Below are 27550 nucleotides of genomic sequence, written 5' to 3'. Positions count from 1 at the left end.
TTAATTGCTTTTTTTTCTTAACGTATAAACCGTACAGACACCTTTGACAAGAGTTGTGGAAAAACTTTTGTTTCAATGAGTATATCAGCGAAAAATACAGCAATTAAAAAATGTTCAGGCTTGCGGTGCCAGCTGGCTGCTGGCTGGTCCAAACTAATAGCCTTATTTTTTTGCCCTGCAAATATGTGAATGGCCTTATCCTCCTAATTAGGGCCAGAATGCATGGAGGATGACCCGTGTCCCCATGCACTCATTTTGAAGGCCTACAGTCCTGCAGACGCTGTGTCTAATGTACCTGGCAATTATGATGGCCTTGTGACTGATGGGGAGTTCTCTCCCAGTCTCAGAGCCTCGCAGACGACACTTGGAAGCACGTCAACGTCGCTCTGTGCTGCCACGCGGTCGCTCATTTGGAAAACATTCATGTCAGGCCTCTGTGCTGTTTTTAGAAGCTACCATTTGTATGGTGGGAGGCACACTGGGCTTCAGACTGGACACGGAATATCATGTGGGATCCACGGGGAGCTACAGGGGAGCAGGAGAGGGGGATTTCGACTGGAACCAGATGGACCCGACAGCATATTGATCCCTGAGAAAAATGTTGAAAACTAGTAGCAATTTAACAATATATTTTTAAATGATTCCATGGCAAATTTCTGGCTGATGCACATGTCTCCAGCTAAAACTGGCTTCTTTTGCCAAATTTCCAAGCTGAAGCCATCGGTGATGTCCTGATTGATTGATTGATAGATTGGTGTGTGTGTGTGTGTGTGTGTGTGTGTGTGTGAGAGAGAGAGAGAGACGCCATATAAGCCTGGGTAACTATGGTGTGGGTGTTATTCCTCAGTGGCCTTGATATGATGAGTGAATTCTGAGCAGTGGCTCCTGATCGCATCGCTCTTTGTCCCCCTGAGATCTCATATAATTTGCTGTGAGTGTCAGCACCTTTTCCGAGCGGTATAGCCGTTTCTCCGGTTAAGGGTTCCTGCACCTGTCATCAACAGAATGAAGCTGGAGCAGCCGCCCGTGGGATGAAATTGGGGTCATCAATGGCTGTTAGCACACGGTGACCCCGTAAAAACAACTGGTAAACAGTGGACATTTGCAAATGACGGGAGCACTTCAACTTGAACTGCAGATATCACAGGGGAGAAAATTAGGTAAACCATAAAAATGATGTTTTTGCTCAGCATCATGACGAGGCATGTGTGCAACACAGAGATACAAATGTGGTTGTTGTCTTTTCTTACTACTTATATTTGAGTATATTAATCAATTTGGCAATAGTCACGGCAATGTATTATTTTTAATGTGTATTATAAAAGTCTATGTTTCATGTTCGATCACTTAAAACACAACAACAACCCGTCAAACGAGGCGAACTCTCTTTCCTCCTCTCCCTCCTCCTCCTCCTCCTCCACATGCTCTTGTCTTTGTAAACCACTAGGCAACAGTGAGTGCATCGCTGGGAGACGTGGAAATGCGCAGGAGCCCGCACAGAGGAAACCGAGGAGGGCAAAGAAGGACCTGAGCAGCCGGAGGAGGAACATTTGGCGGATCTTCACCGCGGAGCCGCGACAGCCCGGTCGACGCCTCCGTCAGAGAAAGCGGCAGGACGGTGCCCAAAAAGGAGCGCGACGGTCGGCGTCTCCGCGCGCAGCCCAACATGACGACGACGACGGCGGGACGGTGATTTTCTTCTGGCTCCGGCTCCTCGTCGTCTTCTCGCGGTCTGGATGCGACCTCGTCTGCCCCTGCACACAGACCACACAGACCACACAGGGACGAATGGGAGCCGACTGATCTCCAGCAGGGTCGCGAGTGCGCGCGGAGACGTTCCGACCCGGGCACCGGTCGCGGCGAATAATTACGCGGAGACATTCGCGTTCGGCGGAGCGCTGGGGGGCCGGGGGCTGGGGGGTGGCGGCGGCGGTGGGGGGGTCGAAGTTTGATCCGTGCGAACTTCCTCTGTGAGAGCAGTTGAACGGGTCGGTGCAGCCACAGCCTTCGCGCACGACGAGTGATCCACGTCGCAGCGACTGATAACGACCTGTGAAAAAACGGCGCCTGGCGCGTTTGGATGGACTCCCTTGTCTCGTCTTTATGGATCCTCGGGGCTTCTCTCCTCGGGGTTTGAACACTGCTCGCTCGTCGTCAACACTGCACGGCCGGAGAGACTAACTGTGGCCAAGACGAGACTCTCCCCCCCGGACAGGAGCCATTGCGCACAGGCATTTGACGACTGCAGCAGCTACAACCCAGACTTCTTCTTCTTCTTCTTCTTCTTCTTCTGTTTGTTTTTTGTTTTCTTCTCCCATTTCCCCTCGGCTGCTGTCATCGTAGCATGTCTGCACTTCGAAAGAAATTTGGGGACGACTATCAGGTAGTGACCACCTCCTCCAGCGGGTCTGGATTCGCCCAGCCTCCCCCCGAGAAGAAGAAGAAGCGGCAGCGGTTCGTGGACAAGAACGGCCGATGCAACGTCCAGCATGGGAACCTGGGCGGGGAGACCAGCAGGTACCTGTCGGACCTGTTCACCACGCTGGTCGACCTGAAGTGGCGCTGGAACCTGTTCATCTTCATCCTCACCTACACGGTGGCCTGGCTCTTCATGGCCTCGATGTGGTGGTGCATCGCCTACATCCGGGGCGACCTCCACCGCGCGCACAACGACAAGTACACGCCGTGCGTGGCCAACGTGTACAACTTCCCCTCCGCCTTCCTCTTCTTCATCGAGACCGAGGCCACCATCGGATACGGCTACAGATACATCACGGACAAGTGCCCCGAGGGCATCATCCTGTTCCTCTTCCAGTCGATCCTGGGCTCGATCGTGGACGCCTTTCTGATCGGCTGCATGTTCATCAAGATGTCTCAGCCCAAGAAGAGGGCCGAGACGCTGATGTTCAGCGAGCACGCCGTGATTTCCATGCGCGACGGGAAACTGACTCTCATGTTCCGGGTCGGCAACCTGCGTAACAGCCACATGGTCTCTGCGCAGATCCGCTGCAAGCTGCTGAAAGTAAGTGACGCCCCGCGCTGACCGGGGATGCTCCCGACGGCCACCGTCCTGACTTCTTTTTGTTGCTCAGAGGAAACTCAGAGAGGAAGGCCTGCACGTTTGGTTCTTCGGTCTACTGAAGGTGTGGGGTGGTCAGAAGACTCAGCTGTCACCTCATTCCCACAAAATCCACAATGGATTAAAAACAACAACATCCAATTGCAATAAGAACCTTTTTTGTGTGTGTGTTGATATTCTTATTTCTGAAATTGTGAAGTGACAAAGTGTGTAAATGTGCTGCTGTCCCGCATTAGGAGAACATCTATTCCCCTGCTTTCCACCTCCTGGCTTCACATAAGTCTAATTATATATATATATATATATATATATATATATATATATATATGTGTGTGTGTGTGTGTGTGTGTGTTTAGCAGCACTCATCATACCATACAGAGATAGTATAGGAGATTAGACGTAGGCTCCCACAAAGTTGAAGGTAAACTCAATGAGTTTGAACAAAGACAAAGGGCAACCACACCCATCACAGTGACTTATTCAACTTATTTCCTTTCTTCATATTCAGACAAAGTTTTCGACAAAGAAATTTGAACCGTACACTTTCAGACTCAGTGGCACGTGACATCCCACGCTGAGACAGGCGTTCTTCCAATGTGGACAGAAATAATGTTGGAAAATTATAGTCTATATAGTATAGTTTTTTTTCTTCTGAAAGGCCCCTGGAAAAGGGTAGTTCCGTCTGTGTTACGTCTTCCCTTTCCACCCCACCTAACGTCTCTTGTCTCCTCCTGTGCTCTTCCGTAGTCTCGCCAGACGCCCGAAGGCGAGTTTCTTCCGCTGGATCAGCTGGAGTTGGACGTGGGCTTCAGCACCGGGGCGGACCAGCTCTTTCTCGTCTCACCGCTCACGATCTGCCACGTGATTGACACCAAAAGCCCCTTCTACGAATTGTCCCAGAGGTCCATGCAAACGGAGCAGTTTGAAATTGTGGTGATACTGGAAGGGATAGTCGAGACCACAGGTGAGTAACCACAAATGTGCCTTTTTTTTGTAATAGGCCTGCCCTGCTGAAAATGAGAGTCTGTGGCCTGTTTTCACTGCACGACGTGGCTGCAGGCTACATGTAAATAGGAGCTGAAGATGTTGCATTGTCTTTTTGAGTTGCTTGTCCTGTGTTTCCGCAACAAACCCGATGAATAATAGTGAGTCTTTTCATAGGTGCTAATAGCTGACAGCCAAATGGACTTACTATTGACCTCTTGATTGCATTTCATTGATTTTTATTTCTGTGGCAGCCATACACAGTGGTTGATAATAACAGTGCTTAGCATTCATACTACATATATTATTGATTTTCTGTTGCAGGTATTAAGTGAAAGACTTTTTAATCCATGCATTAAAATGCTTCACGGGTTAGGGGTAGTGTGGGGCCAAGCTACCTGTGAGCACTGCACTGTCAGACTCTGTCAGGTCACTGTCAGGCTATTTCCATTTTTCCTTATTCTCATTCGAGACAAATTCCATTCCCATTCCTCCGCCTCTGTGCCCGGACAGCACTCACCTCACGGCTGCTATTCTCAGAGGGGATAATAATTTGCTTTCTTGGGTCCCGTGGGAATGAGGGAATTCCGTTTCAACAAGATGAGTAACGCCCCGAGAAAAATTCTCCACCGTGGTCATTTTGAATTCGACCGTTTATTTGACACGGCTGATATTGTAGCGTGGGGAGAGCTGCCTGCCTCCCTGGTGTCGAGTGAGCAGAGGAGCAGTTGTAATATGTTGCTTCAGAGGAAAGAGCATATGGAGATGTGACAGGGAGGCTCGCAGGCTGACACCGCAGACGGCAATTAGCAAAGATATTCGGTTCTTAATAGATAGTTTTGATCGACATATATTTTTTAAGCAGTTTTCTGACAGTCTCGCTCAGTATTTGTACATTTGTCTGAACACGGTGTCTGAACAGCTGATTTCTCTCATTCACAGCTTCTCTCTTTCATTTAATTATTCATTGTATCAGTTCATAACCAGTTCACATGTGAGGTATCTTGTATGAGTACAGTAATTGTAATGTAGAGTTCAGTTTATTAACCTGAGCCTGCCTGATGCTGTGTACAGTTTGCTTTTTTTTAAAGTATGCATATATTAAGTATAGTGATGAGTTTTAATTACAATTTAAATACTGGCAGATATTTATAGTATAACAGTGACATAAGTATGTGTCATCATATTGTCCTCATTAATAAGAGTCACTGTGTCGGTCTTAATTAAACTTATTTGGCCTCAGTCTTTGGGATCGTAGTGCGAACATGTTTTGTTCTCCCCGCACATTTCTGCACTAAGGACCAGATGTGGTTACGTGAAGTTGGTGGAAAAGGCTGATGTAGAAACAATCTATGGTTAAAAATTGATGTACAGTGAAAGTCGAAATCCTCAGACGCTTTCATTTCTGGCCAATGTAACTCTGTTTCCATGGCAACCTCTCCTTGAGTATTCAGGATTGCAGCACTGCACCTAAACTTAGGTTGTTATTTTCTTTTTTTATTCCTATGGTATAGGAATCATAGCCCAATTTCAGTAATAAGCCAGAACACGTGTGATGCCGAACATGCCTTGAATATGCGTTTTTTGATAATACCACCTGGTCCTTAGGAGGATCTCCTCTGAAATATGAAAACCCAACCACGGAGATGTTACTGTACCATGGAGTGCTTGCCAGAACAGGTGATACAGCAGAGGAAGAAAAAAATATCAAATATTTATGAGGCTTACTGTTAACTAGTGAAGAATCTGTCCAACTCCCCAGATCTATGTTTTTCCCTTTTTTTTTGTTTTGTGTCGGTATAACCTCTGTCCGGAACACAGGTTGAAATACACTTCACTTCAGATTAAAGTGTCACAATCACTGGCTTCTTCCCTTTGAATAATAACAGACACAACAGCAAAACCCTTCTTTTTTTTGGCATCATCACCGTTTGCTCCCCTACATCACACCAACAATATTTTTGGACTCAGGTTCTCTTTACACTCAAGAGAAAATTTGCAGCACACAGTTCCATTTTTGCTGTAAAATTTCAAATGACATGTGTAAGGACGCACAAAAATCCAAACCTACATGGCCCTGTGTGAAAAAGTGATGGCCCCCTAAACCTAATAACTGGTTGGGCCACCGTTAGCAGCAGCAACTGCAATCAAGCGTTTGCCATAACTTGCAATGAATCTTTTACAGCGCTGTGGAGGAAATTTTGGCCCACTCATCTTTGCATAGTTGTTGTAATTCAGCCACATTGGGGGGTTTTCGAGCACGAACCGCCTTTTTAAGGTCCTGCCACAGCATCTCAGTAGGATTCAGGTCAGGACTTTGACTAGGCCACTCCAAAGTCTTCAGCCATTCAGAGGTGGACTTGCTGGTGTGTTTTGGATCATTGTCCTGCTGCAGAACCCAAGTTCGCTTCAGCTTGAGGTCACCAACAGATGGCCGGACATTCTCCTTCAGGATTTTTTAGGTAGACAGCAGAATTCATGGCTCCATTTATCACAGCAAGTCTTCCAGGTCCTGAAGCAGCAAAACAGCCCCAGACCATCACACTACCACCGCCATATTTTACTGCTGGTATGATGTTCTTCTTCTGAAATGCGGTGTTACTTTTAGGCCAGATGTAATGGGACACACACCTTCCAAAAAGTTCAACTTTTGTCCCGTCAGTCCACAGAGTATTTTCCCAAAAGTCTTGGGGATCATCAAGATGTTTTCTGGCAAAAATGAGACGAACCTTAATGTTCTTTTCGCTCAGCATTGGTTTTCGTCTTGGAACTCTGCCATGCAGGCCATTTTTGCCCAGTCTCTTTCTTATGGTGGAGTCATGAACACTGACCTTAACTGAGGCAAGTGAGGCCTGCAGTTCTTTGGATGTTGTTGTGGGGTCTCTTTTGTGACCTCTCGGATGAGTCGTCGCTGCGCTCTTGGGGTCATTTTGGTCGGCCGGCCACTCCTGGGTGTGATAAACCACAGTTAAGTTGTGTTTTAACAGGGGGGCCAATTACTTTTTCACACAGGGCCATGGAGGTTTGGATTTTTTTCCCCCTTAATAATAAAAACCTTCATTTAAAAACTGCATTTTTTGTTTACCTGTGTTATATTTGTCTTATATTTAAATTTGTTTGATGATCTGAAACATTTAGGTGTGACAAACATGCAAAAAAATAAGAAATCAGGAAGGGGGCAAACACTTTTTCACACCACTGTAGCTTCAGTGTTAGTTGTGAGTGTGTGTGCGTGTGCGCCAACCCCCTGTCGCACTGTTGATGTGAATCTCCTCACAATAACACCAGGCCTGAATTACTTCTGCATTATTTGTGCACTGCGTGACAGGTGCTCGGATAACAAAAGAGCAATTTAATTTTGCTAAAGTGAGTCACAAGTTATACCTGCAGCCAAGCTCACATTGGTTGTGTGCGTGTACAGTGCTGATCCAATAAATAAAAAATGCAACTCTTATACAACTGCATATTATATAAAAAAGAAGAACCAATTAGATTTCTTTTTACATGAGCGTATTAATTCTCACTCGCTCTGCAGTGCAGTAAGGTCTGCTCAGTTGGGAATTGCATCGTTGCGTACAGGACAAATTCATCACAGTTACTGATAATGATATTGTTTTGTAAATTTATTACATGCTAATCATACAGTATACATTTTGGAGCAACCACATCTTCTTGAGTCTGTGTTTAAATAGTAGGAATGCAACCAAGGATTATAATGATCATCAATTGTGCGGTTCATATTTTTGATTAATCATTTGAAATACCCAAAAAAATGCCAAATCAGAATTTGTCAGAGCCCGAGATGATGTCTTTAGTTTGCATGTTTTTATGACTAACAGTTCAAAAGCCAATTTTATTCAGTGTACAGTGATGTAAAGCAAAGAAAAGCAGTAAATCATCACGATGGAAGAGGAGGAATTAGTGATACAATATTATTTATGTTACATATTGAGGAAATTACTGCATCTGCTCAATGTTGATAATGCACAATGTTGATGCTGAGCGAATATGAAAGATGCTCACTGAGGTGTTTCCTTTCATTACCCTGCAGTGTCTGCTCTTGCCGTGTGGTCATAGAAACTAAGCCCTGATAAAAGTTCATCCTGGTTACATTCAGGCACCTCACAGCGCTCAGGTTTTTTCGTCTGTTGACGCACAGATTTGAGCTTTTAGTTTGCTGATCCACTCTGACTCCGTCACCTTTATTCCACACAACCATGCATGTTTATTATTGTAGCCATGGTGACCAAGGTCAGGTACGCCGAATTCAAAAGACGCTACTATGAGTCATATCAGAAGGTCGGGACAAATGACCTGTATGGTCGTTAAGGATAGGAGAACTCGTGCATTTATATACCGTACAGCGACTGTAGGTGGTCAGGATTGATGGTGAGTGCACAAAGCCAAGAGCCCTGGCTCCTGGCACGGGCTCACATCCTGAGTCCCATCTGTGTGTAAGGTTTTGGCAACAGAAACACTTTGGTTAAGTCTGTGAGTTTTAGTTAAATGTTGATAAACCTGTGATCCTCGAGTCACTGCACACTTTTTCTTTAATCAACCAAAACCATTATCTTTCCTTAACCTCAAACAATCATTACAACCATTAACATAGCTAGCATAGACTTTATATAAAAATTGGCGTAGTCACCCTATTTTAGTTTTTTTTTTGGCATCAAATAACTAAGTAAGTATGATAAGAACTAGCTGAAATTACAAAGAACATCAAGAATTTATTTGACGTGTAATTTGGTTCAAGTGTCATCTGCGAACATGGAGGGGGGAGGCGGAGTTTATGAGCTATACTGCAGCAAGCCACCAGGGGGCAGAGCACGATGTTTTGGCTTCACTTTGGGGAGCTGTCATTTGTCATTTGATCTATATAGTTTTGTGACATTGTGTGATTTCTAGCGTGGTGCCCCCGCCTGGAATCAGCGAGGGTAAATAAAAACGGTGACATGTTTGTGCAGGGGCCTTTGATTTACTCCGCAGCTCCACTAACATCAAATCATACTAGATGTTAAGAAGACAGTGTTTATTTGCGAAAATAAGAAATAAGAGGGGAAACAAATTGTAATGTAATGACATAATAATGCCACTGCAGGGTCATTTTCTCCGCTCCACTACAGAGGCGGTGGTGACCTGACTTTGACTCATCAGTTGATTCTGCACAGAGTCTTAAAATACATAAGGAGTTTAGATAAGTGTCCCATTAACACCAGTAATGCTACTCAGCACTACAAGGCTCAAATCCCAAGCCAGAGGCAATCTGTTCATTTGTGGAGCCGATTCTTGAGAAGCAAAAAATAAACTAGCTGCGAGTAGCAGACGTTTGGGTTCCTCCAACCATGAAACTAATCAGTGCGTTGCGACTAAATTCATCTCATGATTGTAGATGTTGCTTTGGCACTCTTATGTAGTTACACCACAACACTCCCGGATACCGAAGATGTGCATCTATGCAGTTTAAGATGCAGTTTTCAGATCAGAGACATAATAACCCGACAAAGATAAACAAGGGGGAGGATTCAAGTCATTTGCTAGTCATTTTCATCACGGAACAGAAAGAAGTCTGTCAGCACATTAGTCAAGCCTGAAACTTCGTGTAATGTTTCGGGTCTAACGCGGTGGCAAAAACATCTCCACACAAGCTCTGCAAAGCGGGGTTTTTTTTTGATTCACTCATCAGCTGTGAAAAGCAGTGATTCATGAGCTTAAACTGCATCATCAGCATAAACCTTTTTTCTTCTTTTCAGATCGACGTGACTTTAATGCAAATGAGTGTGATCATTACCCGCCATGAAATTCATAAAATGTTGCAAATGTGTCATATTTGCAAACATTATCTAGATTTTTTTTTAATTCATAGGCACGAAGTTCACTAGTAGATAAACTAATCATTTCGATGCTTGCATTTGTTTCCTCAGTGAGTTTCAGTGGGGCTTTATATTCTTCTTCTGCTAATGCAACAAATATGACCAAGACAACACTCTATATAGTGGACAAACTAATCATCTCCAAGTTTGTATATGACCACTGAAATTGTGTTTTACATGAAACGATATGTCACATTTCATCTCCTCATTTGTGAATGTGGCTGATTATGGCAAAACTATCAAAAAAACACTCCCTCTCCTCCTCGATAAACTGCATTGATGTGGATTGTTTTGAAAATTTTCCTGTCAGCCCCCTGTTTCTTCCTATTGCTTTCCTATGATTTACTGTTATAGCATTAAAAAATAGAATACCCCAGTTATCTGCTTGTTTTTGAACAAGTGTGGGTGGCTGGGGATGTTTGCATATAGACGGGATCAACTGATAATGTTTATTCATGTGTTTTTGTATGCATGGATGCAGCATGTGACTGGAGAGAGCAGCTTTGTGTAGTATACCTCCTACATATATGCTTAATACTTGAAACCGTATCTTTCAAGGTACAGTGTGTAATTTATGTAATTTTATGGTTGCATCTGGTGGTAAAGTTACAAACTGCAACCGACTGAGCACCCGACAGAGGACACTTTTTTGGTGGCGCACTGTTAATTCCATTCCAAGTTTCGGGCAGCCCTGAAAATTCAACGCAAACGCCACGTATGCTGGGCCGCTTTGTGCAGCAACTGTATTCAACACAATGTTGCAAACATGGCGACTCACAGGGAAGTCGGGTCCACTCATGTAACTATGTTTAACTCATTCAAAGTGGAATACATAGGCACCTTGTTGCATGTGATTATACATACTCTATATGAACACATAGTTATGGAAAATATATTCAATTTCTGTGAATAAGTTCTTCTAAATATTACACACTGTAGCTTAAATTGAAGTCTGTGTTTGGACCAGATATAGGAACAAAAATAAGATTTGAAAATATATATAAATCTATTAATATATTACATAGATGGATATATTCTTAATAAAAAGGCACAAAAGAGACTCTTGCCGCTCCATTTTTTATAACTAATACTATCATCATAGCTTCAATTAGGTTATTGTTGTGCAACAAATAAACATAAAGCATATACTTAGAAAATTAAATTTACTGCTTTGATGCAGACTATGTTTAGGAGTAAAGCCATCCAACATAATTAATTGGAAACATCTATTGCCGCTGATTAGCAGCGCAGCCAATGTCATGGCTTGATCTGTGTTTTATCATCAGCAGCCGTAATTGAAATGAAAACAGAGCGCTTGCCATTGTGCCGGAGGCCTAATAGTTTCAATCATACGAGGAAGAGGCCGTAGCCCCGGGGGTGTGGGGTCGCCCGACGCCGGGAGTTTCAGAGCTCAGGTAAACGCTGACACAAGTGAACCCCGGATATGAGCCCGCTGTGACACACTGCGCCGTCCTCCGCAGAAACTGACCATAATTCGTTCTGAGTCATTACACCGAAAGCGAGTCCTCTCTTCAGAGTGCTGTGTACCCTGCCAAAGCCCCGCGTGGGTCAAAGGCTTAAAAGTGGGTTCAGTGGTGAAGTTAACGCCGCAGGTCAGGTGAGAGCGGAAATCTAATATGCTCAGGGTGAGAACTCAGGAGACAAGTGCCTGCCCCTGCTGTGCTCCACCTGTGTAGAAGAGGTGATGGAGAGGTGCCATGTGTTGGATACCTCACAGCTCCGCTCTTGAAAAGGATTTCATGGTTTTATTTGTCTTTGTCAACAATACGTATTCCAGCGATACCTTCTTTGAATATTTTCAGCTACAGTATGTTGACGGTGTTTTATATGATTGATCTTGTGTGTCATGAAAAGGTGCGGTTAACATTAAGTCTGGAATTGAATACGATAAAGTAATGATATACTTTCCTGGTAATCTTTAGTTAAATGTCATGTTATTATTATTTATTATGTTCACCGGAATTCTTCTGAAATATAAACCCCTGCATTAAATTTGACGGACAAATTTGAGGTCATTGTACTCTGTGGTATACATAATACAATTTTAGTCAAATTGTGTGACAGCTGCAGTTACTAGTTACTTTGCAGATAGATATTTTACATACAAACCAAATGATATGTTATAAAACATAATGAATTGTTATTGAAGAAATTACCCTAACGTAAATAAACAAGTTAAATAGATTTACCTTTACGTTGGCTTTTAAAACTTGACGTATATTTTGTTGACATTATTTCTGTATTTTGACTTTCAAAATTTTGCTATTAAAGGGGCAGTAAGCGATTTTAGAAAAAGACAGTTTGTTGTTGATATTTTTGACTGCACTGGTTGTGCTAACCCTAAGGCCAAAACTCCTGAGTCGTAGCTTCTATCGCTAGTTCGCTGTGTATTGGATAAAATCGCTTAATGGCCCTTTAATGACCCGGCGTCCATTGAGTGAACTGCAGTTAGCATCCTGGTTCTTGTGACGTTACATACACACGACTAAACAAACTAGTTTGACCTTAAACTATAATTAAGGGCACCGCCTACCTGGTTTCGTGTTTGGTCCAGACCTTTGGAATTTTTGGTATAGTCCAAATAAATAAGTGTGAAAGGAGCCTGGGACGATGCTCTGGACGAACGGATCCAACATTTAGTGCCATCAAGAGAGTTGGTGGACCATGGTCCAGTTCATTTGCGGAGGAAAGGTATTTGTTTAGATAGTTTAGACTTTCGGACCATTTGCAAGAAGTTGGGACAACATTAAACTACAGAAGGAGAAATAGGAGGAAGCAGTCTTCACCTGCGGTATAATTTGACCACCTGAAGTTGGCGTTGCTGGTAGTAATACCATAATATGTCAGTGGCAACGGAGTTAATGAAATTATCCAGTTCATTCATTTTATCCATTCAAACTGAAAGACTACGCTCACTGAATTGACAACACTCCGACATCAGATGCAGACGTCTACGTCAGTGTCAAGTATAGGTAGGCGCAGCCCATATGGGTGATGACAACAGGACATACGTATGCTCCATAAATTGCACTGTGAAATCAAAACGAATGTATCAAATGCATACAATGTAACAAGGACATGAACATTGACTATAGGCCGGGGTATCCAATAAAAAAATAGCAAAAACCTCCTCATGCAGAGGTCTTCCTCCCTGCAGTTCTGTACAGTTTACTGGACCGTAGCAGATTGTATTACGCCTACGCTGTACATCAGGGTCATATTTGCAATATAATTTATATTGGTTTCATTTCAACAATTAGAAAATGTGCAGCTTCCAAGTCGTTCTAGAAATCAGTCTAAAAATGAACTGAGGTCAGAAGCTTTACAAAGATTCGTCGCAACGCAGTTGGATTTGTTCACATTGCAGTCCACATTTGTCCACCCCTATCAGCAACTACTGCACAATGACTCATTGTGCTCTGCACAAATACAGCCTGGTTTCACTCGCCTGTGTTATCAAAGAACACTTCAATTAACGGTACTAGTTTTACATAAACAAACAAGTGTATTCCAGGAAGGCATCGGTGAGATTTACCTCCTATGTCTTCTGTACATACAATAATTGCACTGGGGATGAACTCCGCAGAATGGGCAGTGCAATAACCAGCTATGACATCCTGGATTCATTATCCCTTTTTAGATGAACTGTGCGAGCTTCCCAAGGGGGCGAACGGTAAGTGTGTCTTTAGGGATTTGTCAAGTCCCTGTTGGATGGCAATAAATCACTGGTAGACGAGGTGTGGTGTCAGACCTGGGATGGAGTTGTTCTGTGACGAAAGCAGGCAGAAATGCGTTTGCCAACAATGCCCCAGTCTCCTTGTCACGCTGCGAAGAGTTCTTTTTGTCTGAGGAGATTTTCATGCTGTGTCGTCGTGAGACGGACACTTTTTTTGACGATCAGCAACACCAACTGGAGACCTCAACGTTAACCCTCGTCTTGTCGGAGGATGGGGCAAAGTGTCACGTGGCCATAATTGAAACGATATCGTGGCTCCACTCGTCTGAGGTCACGAGGACGGCCGTGGGGCACTTGCCGCGTTGGTCAGTGGCAGCATTGATCGGTGGAGGCTGTGACCGTCCCTGAAGTGCAGGTGAATCAATCCGGCCATCTAAACACAGAGCCACGTGAACATGTTGTTCTCAAAGCTTGTCTTCGAGCAAGACCCTCCTCTGGGATGCCTCTATTCTATTTTTGTCCCTCAGACATGCTTGAGTTTACTGGGATGATCTGCTCTCTAACTCAAGCGACAAACTTGGTGGCTCGATCTCGACAGCGAGCTTCTCCTTGTTGGCACAGAGTCTGAGATCTTGCGAGGCTGAGAAATCACCTCTCAGCTGTACCTCCTGACTTAAGTAGCTGTAATAGCTGAGATCAGTATGAGATCGCGCAGCTTTCACTCATTCAGTCTGTTTCATAGAGAGACAAGTTTTGTTTTTTTTACCATTTCGACCTCAATATCATCAGAATCACCCGCAGCCCCAGGTGGAGCGAGCATATCCCCAGTGTGGTTTTTCCTATTTGACCAGTAGTGATTGTTTGGCCTCAAGGAAATCCATTGATTGCTGTTTTGCTCAACTGGTTCCCTTTACAGCAAAATTCCGCATTGCCTTGGTAATGTGCTCTCCTGGCTGTGTTGATGGCCTGCAGCCATATGTTCCTCTTGCCCGCCCGACACCCCACCTTGAGTAGAGATGGTTGGCAGCTCTCAGCCTCTGTTCCCTTCCCTTCCTTCCCTTTTCCAGCAGCCTCCCTCCTCGCCTCAGTATCCAGGCTCTCCCCTCCCCCATCAGCAGTGCACTTCCCCTGCCTCTTCCCTCCATCGGCTCCCTCCTTGTTCTCGTTGCTCAGTCGGTGCTGTGTGAAACCTCAGAGCTGCAAACAACCAGAAGCCACCTGCACTAATGGATCACACACCAAAACGTTATTTAACCGAGGGGACTTATTTCAATCTCTGAAAAGTCAAACTGCGAAAAACAGGTCACTGAATGCTTCTGGATTTTTTTTTCTACACGTTACCACTTGATGGTGGTCACCATAGAAACGCTTCATCAGACAGGACTTGTAGCCACAACAACAGTTTTGTATCAATTAGATTTAACAAAAAGAAGCTATTATAGGTACATTGTGAAAAAGCTAGCCAGTTGTTAAAAGCCAAACCAATCAGAAGTATAACCTTCCTCTCTTCAGTAAGCTTAGACACCTAAACTCAGCAGCCCTATATTCTCCTCTTCATAGCTTTGCGTTCGCTTCCTTATAAAGCAGAGCAGCCAAAAATGCTGTAACGTAGATCCCGAAAGATAACGAAGAGGAATTCTCCTCCCTGGTTCTCAAAATGAAAGAAAAAAAACACTGGTAATCGTCAAATTAACTGTCGCTCCTCTCTATCCAGTGGTGCAGCAAAAACATTTTTTTTTGTGTGTAGCCTTGGCCACAGCGACCGCCCAACAATGGGAGCAGCCTTTGCTGACAGCACTGCACTTGTGCACTGTGTGTGTGTGTGTGTGTGTGTGTGTGTGTGTGTGTGTGTGTGTGTGTGTGTGTGTGTGTGTGTGTGTGTGTGTGCGTGTGCGTGCGTGCGTGCGTGTGCGTGCGTGCGCGCGCGTGCGTGTGTGTGTATGTGACTGAGTGAGTGAATGAAAGGAAAAGCCAGAGAGAGGGAGAGGGATAGGAAGGTTATTTGTGATTTTGTCACAAAATCATTTGGAGGCTGCACAGAACTCTTTGACGACCACCTTCTCTTCCCATTGCCTCGCATTGTGAGAGTCCAACAACAGAAGCCATTTGAATAAACCTTCATTTTCACATTGCTGTCAATTTTCAGTGTCATCCAGGTACCTGTGGTTTGTTGGGTCATGGAATAGCACAGATTAATCTTATTTTATTCAAAAAAATATAGAATTATACTCTCTACTTATAGATTTGCCAGAGCTGCAGTAAATCGATCTCTGCTCGGAGGGTCTGCCCCTCGGCTCCACTCTGTCCTCAGTGTGTCAAGTGGATCTGCAGCTGAGAAAATACGAGTGAGCCGGGCACCAAACGGATTTGATCCTCCGGCTTCTACAACCAGGATAAGCTTCTTTTAGATGACTGAGTCTGTGAATACCACTTTGGGGGTTTTTTTTTCAGCCTCTATCAAGAAAACACTGGCAGGCTGCCGTCGAGTTTACAGTGCCTTTTCTATTCCAGCCACCAAAGAACCCATTTTATCGTCACTGTCACTCTGCTGACTCTGCGCCGGCATCGCTCTGTGAGGCCAGGGAAGCAGCTCGCTCTGTGTCACAAGGAAGAGTGCATTTATCTAGAGCCCCCGAGCTGAGGCGGCCTTTGGGCATCTAAATCTCGACGTTGATTCTTGACACAACTTCCTGCCTTTTTTCCTTTTTTTTCCCCCTTTTCTTTTCGGTCTGTAATGGAATCAGTTAGGAGTCTGTGGAGTACTGTACAGAGCAGGTTGAGCACCTGTAATCTCTGCATCTGAGTGTTACGTTGTGACCTAGTTGGTTTTTAAACTTCAATTTGGATGGGTCTTGGAGATTACACTTAGCATCATGTTTTTTTTGCTGTGATGGCAGGAAAATACATAACACAAATGCACACATCGCACATATTCCTCGGGTTTTCTTTGCTCTCCCTCCTATGAAAATTACCTTTAATGATATGCATTTTGACGTCTCTTGTGCAGAATTTGTGGATTCAGCAGGGGATTACTCTAATGCCTCTCTTGTTGTCACATGTTGAAGATATCGCATAAAACTGCCTGGTGGTGAACCTCAACGGTGAAGGACTTCAGAGGGGATTTCACACTTTTGCAGGATTAAGATATACGTTGGCTAGTCAGAAATTATACATCCCCTCGGCTTATTAACTGTCGACATAGATTTATGAAAAATTGGATGGAGATGGCACGGAACAGCTCTTACAAGTTGATGTCATTTTTGCTTTGCATGTGGAAATAGAATTTATTGTGAAAGGAAATGCTGACTGCACAAGGCAGAGGCACAAGTTGTGAACACATTAAAACATCACTAATACGGTGAACATATTAGCAAACAGTTGACTAATTGTCACCAGCAGACATAGAGCAACGTTAGTATTCATGTAGTTGTTCGTTAAGTTGTGTTTTTGGCCACCTGGCTTGACCCGAACAGTAACCTGTCTCCACAGTTGGAGCAGTCGCAGGCACAGCTGTATATATATATATATATACATACACATACTGTATCTATATATTTGTACAAAATACCAAAAGATACTGTTAGTCAAAGTAAAACATGCAAACAGTGCATTTATTTCCCCACAAAACATACAGTATGTAGTATTGTAAAAGAAATCAGCCAGAGCACGTTTGATTCCTCCAACATTGATTGGAACGGGGCTGTCACTAAATCTGTCACTGTACGGCACTTCATTGTGGAGGGCCGCTCCGTAGTGGATTTGATGTGTATTGGTATCGGCTTATAACGAGTCACAGAGGGGAACAGATAACCATTTACTGAAATTAGAAGTGTAATGGATCCACAGAGTTACACATTTCTCTCCTAATGGGCTGAATGAGGAATTGTCTCTTCACCAGCGGTAGTGATTTTTTCCCCCACCATGGTTTCTCCTGCTCCCCTCGAAGAGCTGGTGTGGTTTAACTGTATTTTTGTATTATTGTTCATGAGTTAAAGAATAAATTAATCTGTTGATTCCCCTTAATTCTTCTATAATTTCATTAAGAGCGGCAACAAAAATGTATTCTGATCCTTGATTAATCGTACAATTACTTTCTCTTTAAGTCAATTAATTCTATTGTGTCTAAAAAATGCCAGAAAAAAATAGTTCAAAATGCACACCACTGCATTTCAGAGGCCGAGTGATTAAATCAAAAAATCTGTGCAGACCCCTAAATATTTCATTTACTATCATATACGAAAAAAGAATAAGCAGCAAATCTTAAAATTTGAGAAACAGGAACCACCAATTTTCCCCAAGCATTTAACCAGCAGATCAATATATTAATAGTCCCAGCAATTATTCTGCTATCATTTTTAAATATGCATAGCCAATGCTGACTGATATAGTATCAGTCTTTCTGGATTTATGGCATGAATAAAAAACCCAGGATCTACAAATCTGAAGATTTCTGTCCAGGTAAAAATGAATTGGTTGAACACAGTAGCCTCTGGATTAACACCCGAAATGCTTCGTCACAAAGAAAGAAAACATCCTGTTTTTTCTTTGCTCTTTAAAAGTTAACATTTTCCATATCTCAGGCCGTGAATACTCCTGTCATACTGTACTACTTTGGATGCCGTATTGCCCAGGATCCTTACAGTGTGTCACACCCTGTTGGAAAAATAAAGATAAAGTCAGGCGTCCAGAGTATCAAAATTGTGTACCAATATAATCTGAAGTTGTGAGTGACATAAGTTAACTGATGTTACAAACACCTCTCGGCGGCTGCGACAGCACAGCACGCCCCTCGTCAGCGGTGTTGTTCTTGCTGCTGTGATGTTCTACAGCTGCATGTTCCCAGCATCCAGAGGACAGGAGTATTATGTGGTTTTTTTTCTCCTCCCCTGCCGTATGTGTGCTTTGACACAAAGCGATGCATCACGCGGGGGATGGCACAGATAAAACACAGCAATATACTGTACGAGTGATGGATGACAGGGGAGGAGGGCGTCGCTCTGTGGTTTATTAAGGGCGACATGTGTAATATGAGCTCTGGCCTTCGCTGATGAGAAGTCCCTAAAATATATATGATTTAGCCGCTCTACCAAAACAAAGGCACTTTCAGATGAGGTTTTTACGTGGATGGATGATTTGACCTTACCCTCAATGAAAAATCCATTTTGAGCAGTTTGGATCATGCGTTTTGTTTTTTTTTCCTCTCTTTCTCTCTTTGATATTAAGAGAGAGACACTTTTGTTTTGTGCTGTCACTGTTACTTTTGCCCAAACAGTGAAAGGTTTATGGCTGTTGCATGCACACATTCCTACAGTTTTGTTTCCATAGAAACACTGAGTCCTCGGCAGGCGCGGATTTTAGAGTTACATAAGGATTTACCAGTATGAAACGCACGCCGCTTTGAGTATTCTCATTTGACTGGATTTCTATTTTGAGACAATGATGCACAGCAACTGTAGAATATATCAAATTCAGATTATAATTTTTTTATATTGGTGCTATTTCGGAGTGTTAAACTCTACAGACTATGGTGTGATCTTGAAATCATTGTCGAACATATTCTTCCTCACAATGTGTCAGTTTCCGTCACAAACTGAACTGTGTTGTGACACGGTTCATTAGCCTTGCTGAGTCTGTTATCCTGTGCACCATATGGATGTGGGTGTTGCATAACAGCCGGTCTTTAGCGACACAATCGAATGAAAACGAGGCAGCCAGGTCTATAATTATTCGAGAGCTCAGGCATCAATCCTTGAATAATGTATAGAAATTAAATGTATATAAATGACCGCGATTTAATCAAGTGCTGTTGTTTTTTTAGGGCTTTTTTTTTTAAAGAAAGGTACAGCTGATCAGATGATCCACATGAGTGAGATTTCTTTTTTTGGGGGGGGGGGGGGGGGGGGGGCTCCAGAGGAAGGGGAACATGTTTTTCAGCCCTGGGCCTGCGGAGTTCATGGGAAAGAGGTCTTCCAGTAACTCCTACACCATCTGCACGAACAATAGAGCATTATTAATAGATATTGAAGCTATTTGGCTCTCGTGTATTTCTGTTGCAACCTCACCTGAGGCACAATTTCACTTCACTTGTTTCAACACGTTTTCTTGTCATGCACCAATAAAGTTGCCATCGACGATCTAGCCCTGTATATATACAGTATGGATGTCCAGCTGCTGTTATAAAACATAAACAGTAGACAGTTTTACACCGCAGTTAACGGAATATGAATATAAGCCTGTTGATGATCAAGCGGTGACGTTGTTTCGGCCGGAGGCAGGTTACAGCCTCACAATACCATGAGATTTCCATTCACACTTAATTCTCAATCGCTTTGACCCTTAAGTTCTCATTAGTTTTGCCCGCTGTACTCACTGCTGCACACTTCCATGTGCCCAAAGCCTCCGGGACTGTGGAGCAATAGTGCAGAAGTAATACTCTGAATACCCCAAACGCACTTGATGTTCAGTCACATCTGCGGCTGTGTACAGTGTGCTGTTATCAGTGGATTAGTTTATGACCTTGGGAATCGGGGGAAAAACCACAGATGCCTCCAGTTTGGGCGACGACACCCTCGCAATCAGCGGCGGTGTCTCGCTGTGAATGAGCGCTCTGGACCCAACTGTCGCTGCCAGAACAATATTAAGCTGGTAATTAAAACATGATAATAACCAACTGCAGTCGCTGATTCCTAATGGATTTTAACAAGCCTTAACATGAGTACCCCCAGCAATTTCTCTATGCTAAAAGAATGGCTTTTTAGACTGATATGACAAATTTAGTGGCTTTTTTTCTTCTTTCTTGGGTGTAAAACTAATTATAGATTTTCTATGCTCACTTTCAGTACGAGGGCTTTTTTTCAGCAGATTGTTAACTATGCTGAGATGGATAGGGCTTTGCTGTAAGCAGTGTAGTTTAGTGTGATATAACGAGCAGATATGATAGCATCTGCTTAATAATGGTGCTGAGTAACCACTAATAAGCATCCAATAACTTTTCATCCCCAAAAAAATCATTTATACAAACCTCATGATTTTGCTAATTGCATTGATTTGTTTCTGAGGACGTGAGGGGAGTGTTTAAGCAGGGGGTTTAATTCAGACTCCCCTGTGAGGGGAAATTTATCAAAAGTATCATAATCTGCAATCTGGTGCCAGATTCGCAGAGCACAGTTACATGTACAGCGCACACACAAACAAGAACATGTCTAATAGGATTATTATTTCGGGGGGAATTTGTTTCAATTTGCAATCTCCAAATGATATCATTTAGGGGTTTTAAGCAACGTGTCACATTAATTTAGTCTTTTTTCTCAATCTGCTGTTATGAATGTTATGAAACTGGTAATTTATGTAACTTTTTGGATTCTTTTTATTGGATAAGAAAGCTACAGATATAAAACTACTCCTGAGGTCTTTGCCTGCAGCTGTTTCTTGTCTGGACTTTGCCTCTCCAGAAACTGATCATCTCAAGCTTTTGTCTCTTGTACAGTAGCTACTAATCGAGCCTAAGATGAGAACTTAACAGTTCATTAGCATTAGAGGTGATGTGGACTTGTGTTTTTACTATGTAGACGCACTTTGCATCAATTAATACTTAGAATTTTTTGGGTTGTCTACATTGTGTATGTGTCGCCTTTAACCAATTTAACACTTTAATGTGAATCTCAGGTAAACAAAACAGCCAAACTACATAATTAAAAAAAAATATATATATATATATATATATATATATAAATATATATTGCTACCGAATTTACTCTTTGAACTGTGTAATGACAGTTTGGCATATGCTTCAACATTAATTTTAGAAGGAGCTGGTCCTTTGATGATTGAATAATTACTCATCTCTATTCAAAATACACAAAACACTGAGCAAATAACTTGGCTATACTTTTAATTATTTTTCAAGTTACGCTGGAATTTGCTCATCGTGTTTGGAAAAGGGGAAATCAATTAAGCTTTTTATTTAGGCAGCTGGCTCTGTAATACATTACGTACTTACTCAATGAAGCAGTTGTGTTTGCAAATATTGTTTGTGAATCCTGGCGAATATCATATTGTTGATTCTTATGGAACAGTGCCAAGCATATAATGAAATCAGGGCTCTGTTGTTAAATACCAGAGTCATGAAATGTTTCCTCTTAAAACATCCGCCTCTGTGCCGTGGCAAGACAATGACAAATCATTTGTGAAGCTTGAAAGTCATTTTTGTGTTTTTATTTCCTCTTTGACAGGGATGACCTGCCAAGCGAGGACGTCTTACACCGAGGACGAGGTTCTGTGGGGACACCGCTTCTTCCCGGTCATCTCCTTGGAGGAGGGCTTCTTCAAGGTGGACTACTCTCAGTTCCACGCCACGTTCGAGGTGCCCACCACTCCTTACAGCGTGAAGGAGCAGGAGGAGGCTCTGCTCCTCTCTTCGCCGCTCATGGCTCCGTCCCTGTGCAACAGCGGGGAGAAAAACAGCTCCCTGGACTGCCTGGAGACGCTGGAGGACAATGACAGCACCACCAAGCTGCCCGCCAAGCTCCAGAAGATCACCGGCCGGGAAGGCCTGCCCAAGAAGCTGCTACGGATGAGCTCCACCACCTCAGAGATGACTTACAGCTTTGGAGACCTGCCCATGAAGTTGCAGCGAATCAGCTCAGTTCCCGGTGTCTCTGATGACAAGCAGGCCGGTAGGGCCTCCAGGATCAGCTCAGAGCCCATGAGTAAGTCAGTGGCGGACCTGCCCCCCAAGCTGCAGCGACTGGCTGGGGGAGGTGGGGGCAGGATGGACGGACACCTACCGCCCAAACTCAGAAAGATGAATTCAGATCGCTTCACATAAGGCAGGCGACATAACTTATGCCATCCACCTTCATGTCCCTACCTGAAGTCCTTGTACTATTCCTAATTTATTAATGAACAATATTCTTATATTAAAAGGAAATGTAGAATATGTGCACAAATACCCTATATGAAGTAGGGTGATGGAATTGAGCACATTTGTCCCTGGACGTAAGTGTACGTGCTGCGACGAAAGATCTCTGACTTTTTTTTCAGGATGATGTACAATTAGCACAATCTGGCATGTAAGAAACAGCGCATGTAGAACCGAATCTCAGTAATTTCTGGCATGTCACTTATTGATATATTACTTTACAAAAAAACAATTTCATTGGTAAATTGACTGACAGTTGAAAAATTGCACAAAGCCATACGATTTACAACGTGGAAAACTTTACATTACATGGTTCTAAGTTGTGGTGGCGAAAGGCACACACATTTTTTTTCAGTTGCTTGCTTTTGTTGTTTAGTGTAAAAATTGTGGCAATGTTATGTTGATTGCATGCTCCTCTTATTGACTTAGCTATACAAAGGTAATAGACAAAGATGTTTAGCCTTAACTATATTACCTTGTTTCCATTTTCATGTTTGTTCACAGCAGTATTTTTGGTATTTCAAATATAGACTATTTTACCATGTGCAATTTTATGATTTCATCCATTGATCAAATACGGAATATGTTGCCAGATGATGTGTTTTGCATTTTGAAAATGCCTTATCTGCATCATATGACCTGTCTGAACTGGGCACAATGCTACACAATTTCACCTGCTTATTAAAGTAACACTTAAGTTGAAAGAGTCAATAATTGTACTTGATAAGCACAAATCAATCATTATACTATACGCTATGATATTATAAAGCATTTATGGGCATTCTTTCATAAATAAACTGCGTAGGGCAGTAGTTCGGTACTGTGCAGTCACTTTATATCATTACAGTCAGTTTAATCTGCAGTGGGCCTGTGTAGTCATATGAGACACCATTAGAATTTCAACTTAGGTGTTACTAGGTTTAGAGGTGGGCCTGTAAGGAGAACATAGGCTCCACGTCCTCTCTCCTCTGTGATGAAAGCAATAATATTATAATGACTATAATCTTGATATAGCCACAGGATCTACCACAGCCCCAGATTCATTCTGTTTACTGAATCAATGCCATAAAATCTGGTTTCCTCCAAATGGATCAAAGACATTGTATGATGCCCCATCTTTTCAGGAATAAAGATCTAACATAACTGGTAAGCATCTTGCTACTTTGACCAGATGCACTGCATGCGTTTCAAAACAGTTACAGAGAGGTCTGTTACGGGGGGGTGGTCGAAGTGATGGAAGACCAAAAACACTCTGACCTCACTGTAAAGAGCAACCCTGTGCAGCTGCATTGACCAGCAGATACCTTGGCATAAAGACCTGGAAAATAACAATGACGTATTTGTTCAGTCTGTTTCAATGCTTTGAACACCAAAGTGTAAAAACAGCACACTAATACAAATGGCCAATAGTTGATATACACTTTACACTAAGCTAAGCTACTGGGGGCTGGCTGTTCTGTAGAATATGGATAATTTGGGGGGCCAATACCGATGCTGATATCAGGAAGTAAAAAAAATTCCAATAGCGATATATCGGACGATAAATACATAAAGAAAAATTGGCAAGGATTCCAATATGTAATGATCAAACCCTCATGACAAGGAAATGTAGTCTACGCTATATATTTGACAGTTTAACCATAAACTTGATTAATGATAACTATAAGTAAAAATTAATCACAAATACAACAAAATGTATAGAACTCGAATTTTTACGTAAAATGTAAACAGATGCTATCTTTTCTTCATTGTTCATTTTGTAAAATAAAGTGTCATATTGGCCGATTTTTATCAGACAATGGCAACGTATAAATCAGTGGTGATATATATTTATATATATAGTATTCTCATCTAACTCTGCAAGAAGGAATAAAGTGTTAAAAAAAATCCTTTCATGCCAAAATGTAAAGGATCCTTGGAGGATCTTTGAGCCGCAATTCCTCGACATACGTGGCAATCCATACTGTAATGTGAGCATTTAAAAAGCAGAGACAAAGCCCTGGTGAACATGACATGCTGACGTGATCACTCCAAACTTCTATGCCGATAGATACTGAGCATGTGCTCTAGTAGATAACGCGACCAAAACCCTGCCCAGAATCTCAGGAGCCGAACATGTAGACGATTGTATCTTTTCCGTCACTGCAGTGCTCCTCCAGAAAACACAAAAGAGACAACATTCACAACGGCTCGCTCGTGCTATTTTGGTACGTTTATCTTTTATTGACAACACATGCGATCTATTTCTGAATCTGGACTAAAACTGTGCCAGATAAAGGAGCCCAGAGCCCGTGTCACTGCGAGAAGTCTTTTCTTCTGGCACTTTCATCGTTTTAATCATACCCTGTGTAATCACTGCTGCTGTTCATATTTCACGGTGCACTCTCTGTCGCTGTCAAAACATGCTGTGTAAATAATAACTTTATTTCAAGAGATACCTTAAAGGACTTGTGGAGATAAAGTCGATGCCTTGACAGTTGGTGTCACAGGCAGGTGGGTTGATCATGAATTTCTGAAACAAACCCATGGGATGGATCAGAATATCTAAAACTGCTGAAGGCATCGTCCTCTGACTCCTCGGAGACGGGGCACAAATACCCTTAGGCCACTTTATAATAGCACTCGCTTTACCACAAATTGTCCTTCGTAGCCGAGGAGATATTTGCTCTGTAGATGTTTTGGGGCTTTTGTCACAGGGGGATGATGTTCTCTGGAGCAGAGCCGTCAATGCCTCTTCACGCAGGCAACATTTCAATAGTGTCATTTGGAAGATATGAGAGGTTTATAGATGGAGGCAAGGAAATGGTTTCAGAGTTTACAATCTTGTTAGCGTTACACAAAAAGTATGCAACGTGTGATATTATCCATCATAAGGTTTCCTAACAAAGAACATCTGACGCCGACTGGGCCTGTGGCAAAGAAAACAGCTGCTTGCTTGTCACAGGACAAATGAAACCCTGAGATGGCAGCGTTTTCTATTTGTCCTCGCACTTTCCATTCAATCCAAATGGTTCCCCTGAACTCTCCATAAACAGATTAAATGAAAAACTCTTTCCAAAAAGACATTTTGGGAAAGAAAGTGTACACAGTTTGCTGCTGAAGAAAAGACAACGAAAGTTCCATTGAACGTTCAAAAGCTTCAAATGGCGATGCCTAACTAGCTGTTTGAACACTCCTCTCACTTGTCACGCCACATCGCTGTGTGTCGGAGTCAAGATGGGATTATACTCGATCCCTCACATATGAAGAATGTAATAATGAGTGCAACGTGCGACCGAAATGTTGGTGGCTTTGCACAGCGTGACAGATGTCTTCACACCAGTACAATGCTTTTCTGTGTTTTTTTCCCGCCTTGAATGTAACAGGCCGGGTCTATCATCTCAGATGCTACACATCAACATGACTCATCATGTAATTTAAAAATAAGGACACGACATGCCGTCTTATATGGGAAGGATGTGGCGTTTAAAACTTCCTGTCCCTCGAGCGGATGATTCGAGATATCTTTTTCAAAAAGCAAATTCAACAATCATAAAAACGAGCTGAGCAGGAATCAGAGGCGATGTTAGAATAAAATAACTAGTAATAGTCTGATCGTACATTTTCACTTATTATACTGTACTCGTGACGACGACTAGTCAGATGCTGCAAGAACAAGTACTATTCCTTTGTTTCCACCTCTTCTACATGGATCATCAACTGGTGAAGACTCTTGACATGCAGCTTTAAGGTGAAGTGATGCTGGAAAAAATCTAGTTTGTACAGTACAACCTGTCGGCCTACCATGTTGAAACGACAGCACTGTTCAGAGCGGGTCGAAAAGTGGAGCGGCGGGGAGACGGGGGAGAAGTGATAATCCTTTAAATATAATAATGGTGTCCACTTTCAGGCAGCCTCTGCTAGAAGCCCTTTATATTGTTCCTCTTGAAAAGTAACAAAATGAGATGTGTGGAGAATGCAGAGAGCGAGAGAGAGAATATTTTCGAGACACACTTGCTTTCTCACTGTAGCACAACTGGCCAATCAGAGCATGAAGTGAGCGCACCTATCAGACTGTCAGAGAACACGGTGCGATTCAGTTCAGACCCTGTGTTCACTGACACCTGTAGTCTGGCAGGCTTCTTTAAGTTGGATAGCACGTATCCTTCACAAGTACACATCTAAGTTGTGCAACAAAGGTTCTTGTAGGAACATTAAAAAGTGAGCCTCAGGCAGCGTTTGTCATCAAGTTAATGTTAGTTTATGAAGCTACAGCTGATCAAACCGGTTAATGACATTTGCCACTTACAGCTTGACAGTTTGGAAATGACAAACCTGCTTCCTTCTACCTTTGCCTGAAATCTGGGATCCATTGTCTCAGAAATGACCAAGAACTGTGAGTGACAAATCTATCCCCATCACCATCATCATTATCAACTTGACAACTTTAACTAAAGCAGCAGTTTTTCAAAATACCTTCACGACAGCGACAGCTGTGACTGGAGGAATAAGACTTTTTTGTCTTGTCCCGTCCTTCCATCCATCCCATTCTTGGGAACCCTATATGTGGGAGTTGCTTCCAATTTGGCATAATTGTTCATTAGCATGAACTGGTTAGATTTTGGAGGTCAAGGGTCAAAGGTGAAGGTCACCGTTACCTCACAAAACACATTTCTGACCATTTGCCACAAATCCACATGCAATCTATGACAAGGGTCTAATAATAGATCAAAATGATGGAGCGCTGACATTCATTAACCAAACGATCAACGGTGAACTTCACTGTTCTACAAACACCATCACTCAGGAGCAGAGATTGTGACCATACTTCCTGCAGCGAGTGGTGGGTGGAAGTGTGCAGCCGCTCTTCATGCAACACCACAAGTATTTGCTGAACGTGTGTTTGTTATTCCCTCTCATTCAGATGCATCCTTTTATCACTCTTTGCATTTCACCATGTGTCAAAATCCGGCAGATTTATATTTTGAAGTTGTGTGTCAGTCAGATCTCTGTAGGAG

General features: G+C 42.8%; 1 protein-coding gene across 1 annotated transcript; it reads left to right on the top strand.

The window, feature by feature from the left end:
* The first annotated feature begins 1945 nt into the window (after positions 1-1945).
* On the top strand, positions 1946-23703 carry kcnj3a (potassium inwardly rectifying channel subfamily J member 3a). Its single transcript, XM_035604794.2, has 3 exons — positions 1946-3022; positions 3827-4043; positions 21865-23703. The coding sequence occupies exons 1-3, from the start codon at positions 2345-2347 to the stop codon at positions 22458-22460; spliced, it is 1491 nt and encodes a 496-aa protein (XP_035460687.1). The 5' UTR covers positions 1946-2344; the 3' UTR covers positions 22461-23703.
* The last annotated feature ends 3847 nt before the right edge of the window (positions 23704-27550 follow it).

This window comes from Scophthalmus maximus, chromosome 14, assembly GCF_022379125.1.
Source record: "Scophthalmus maximus strain ysfricsl-2021 chromosome 14, ASM2237912v1, whole genome shotgun sequence".
NCBI classification, from domain to species: domain Eukaryota; kingdom Metazoa; phylum Chordata; class Actinopteri; order Pleuronectiformes; family Scophthalmidae; genus Scophthalmus; species Scophthalmus maximus.
Note: the sequence above shows the minus strand (reverse complement) of the source record. Positions and strands in the feature narration are given on the sequence as shown.

Coding starts and splice junctions, on each gene's coding strand:
- kcnj3a (XM_035604794.2), top strand. CDS start 2,345: ATGTCTGCACTTCGAAAGAAATTTGGGGACGACTATCAGGTAGTGACC. Junction 3,023..3,826: donor TCCGCTGCAAGCTGCTGAAA/GTAAGTGACGCC, acceptor GCTCTTCCGTAG/TCTCGCCAGACGCCCGAAGG. Junction 4,044..21,864: donor AGGGATAGTCGAGACCACAG/GTGAGTAACCAC, acceptor CCTCTTTGACAG/GGATGACCTGCCAAGCGAGG.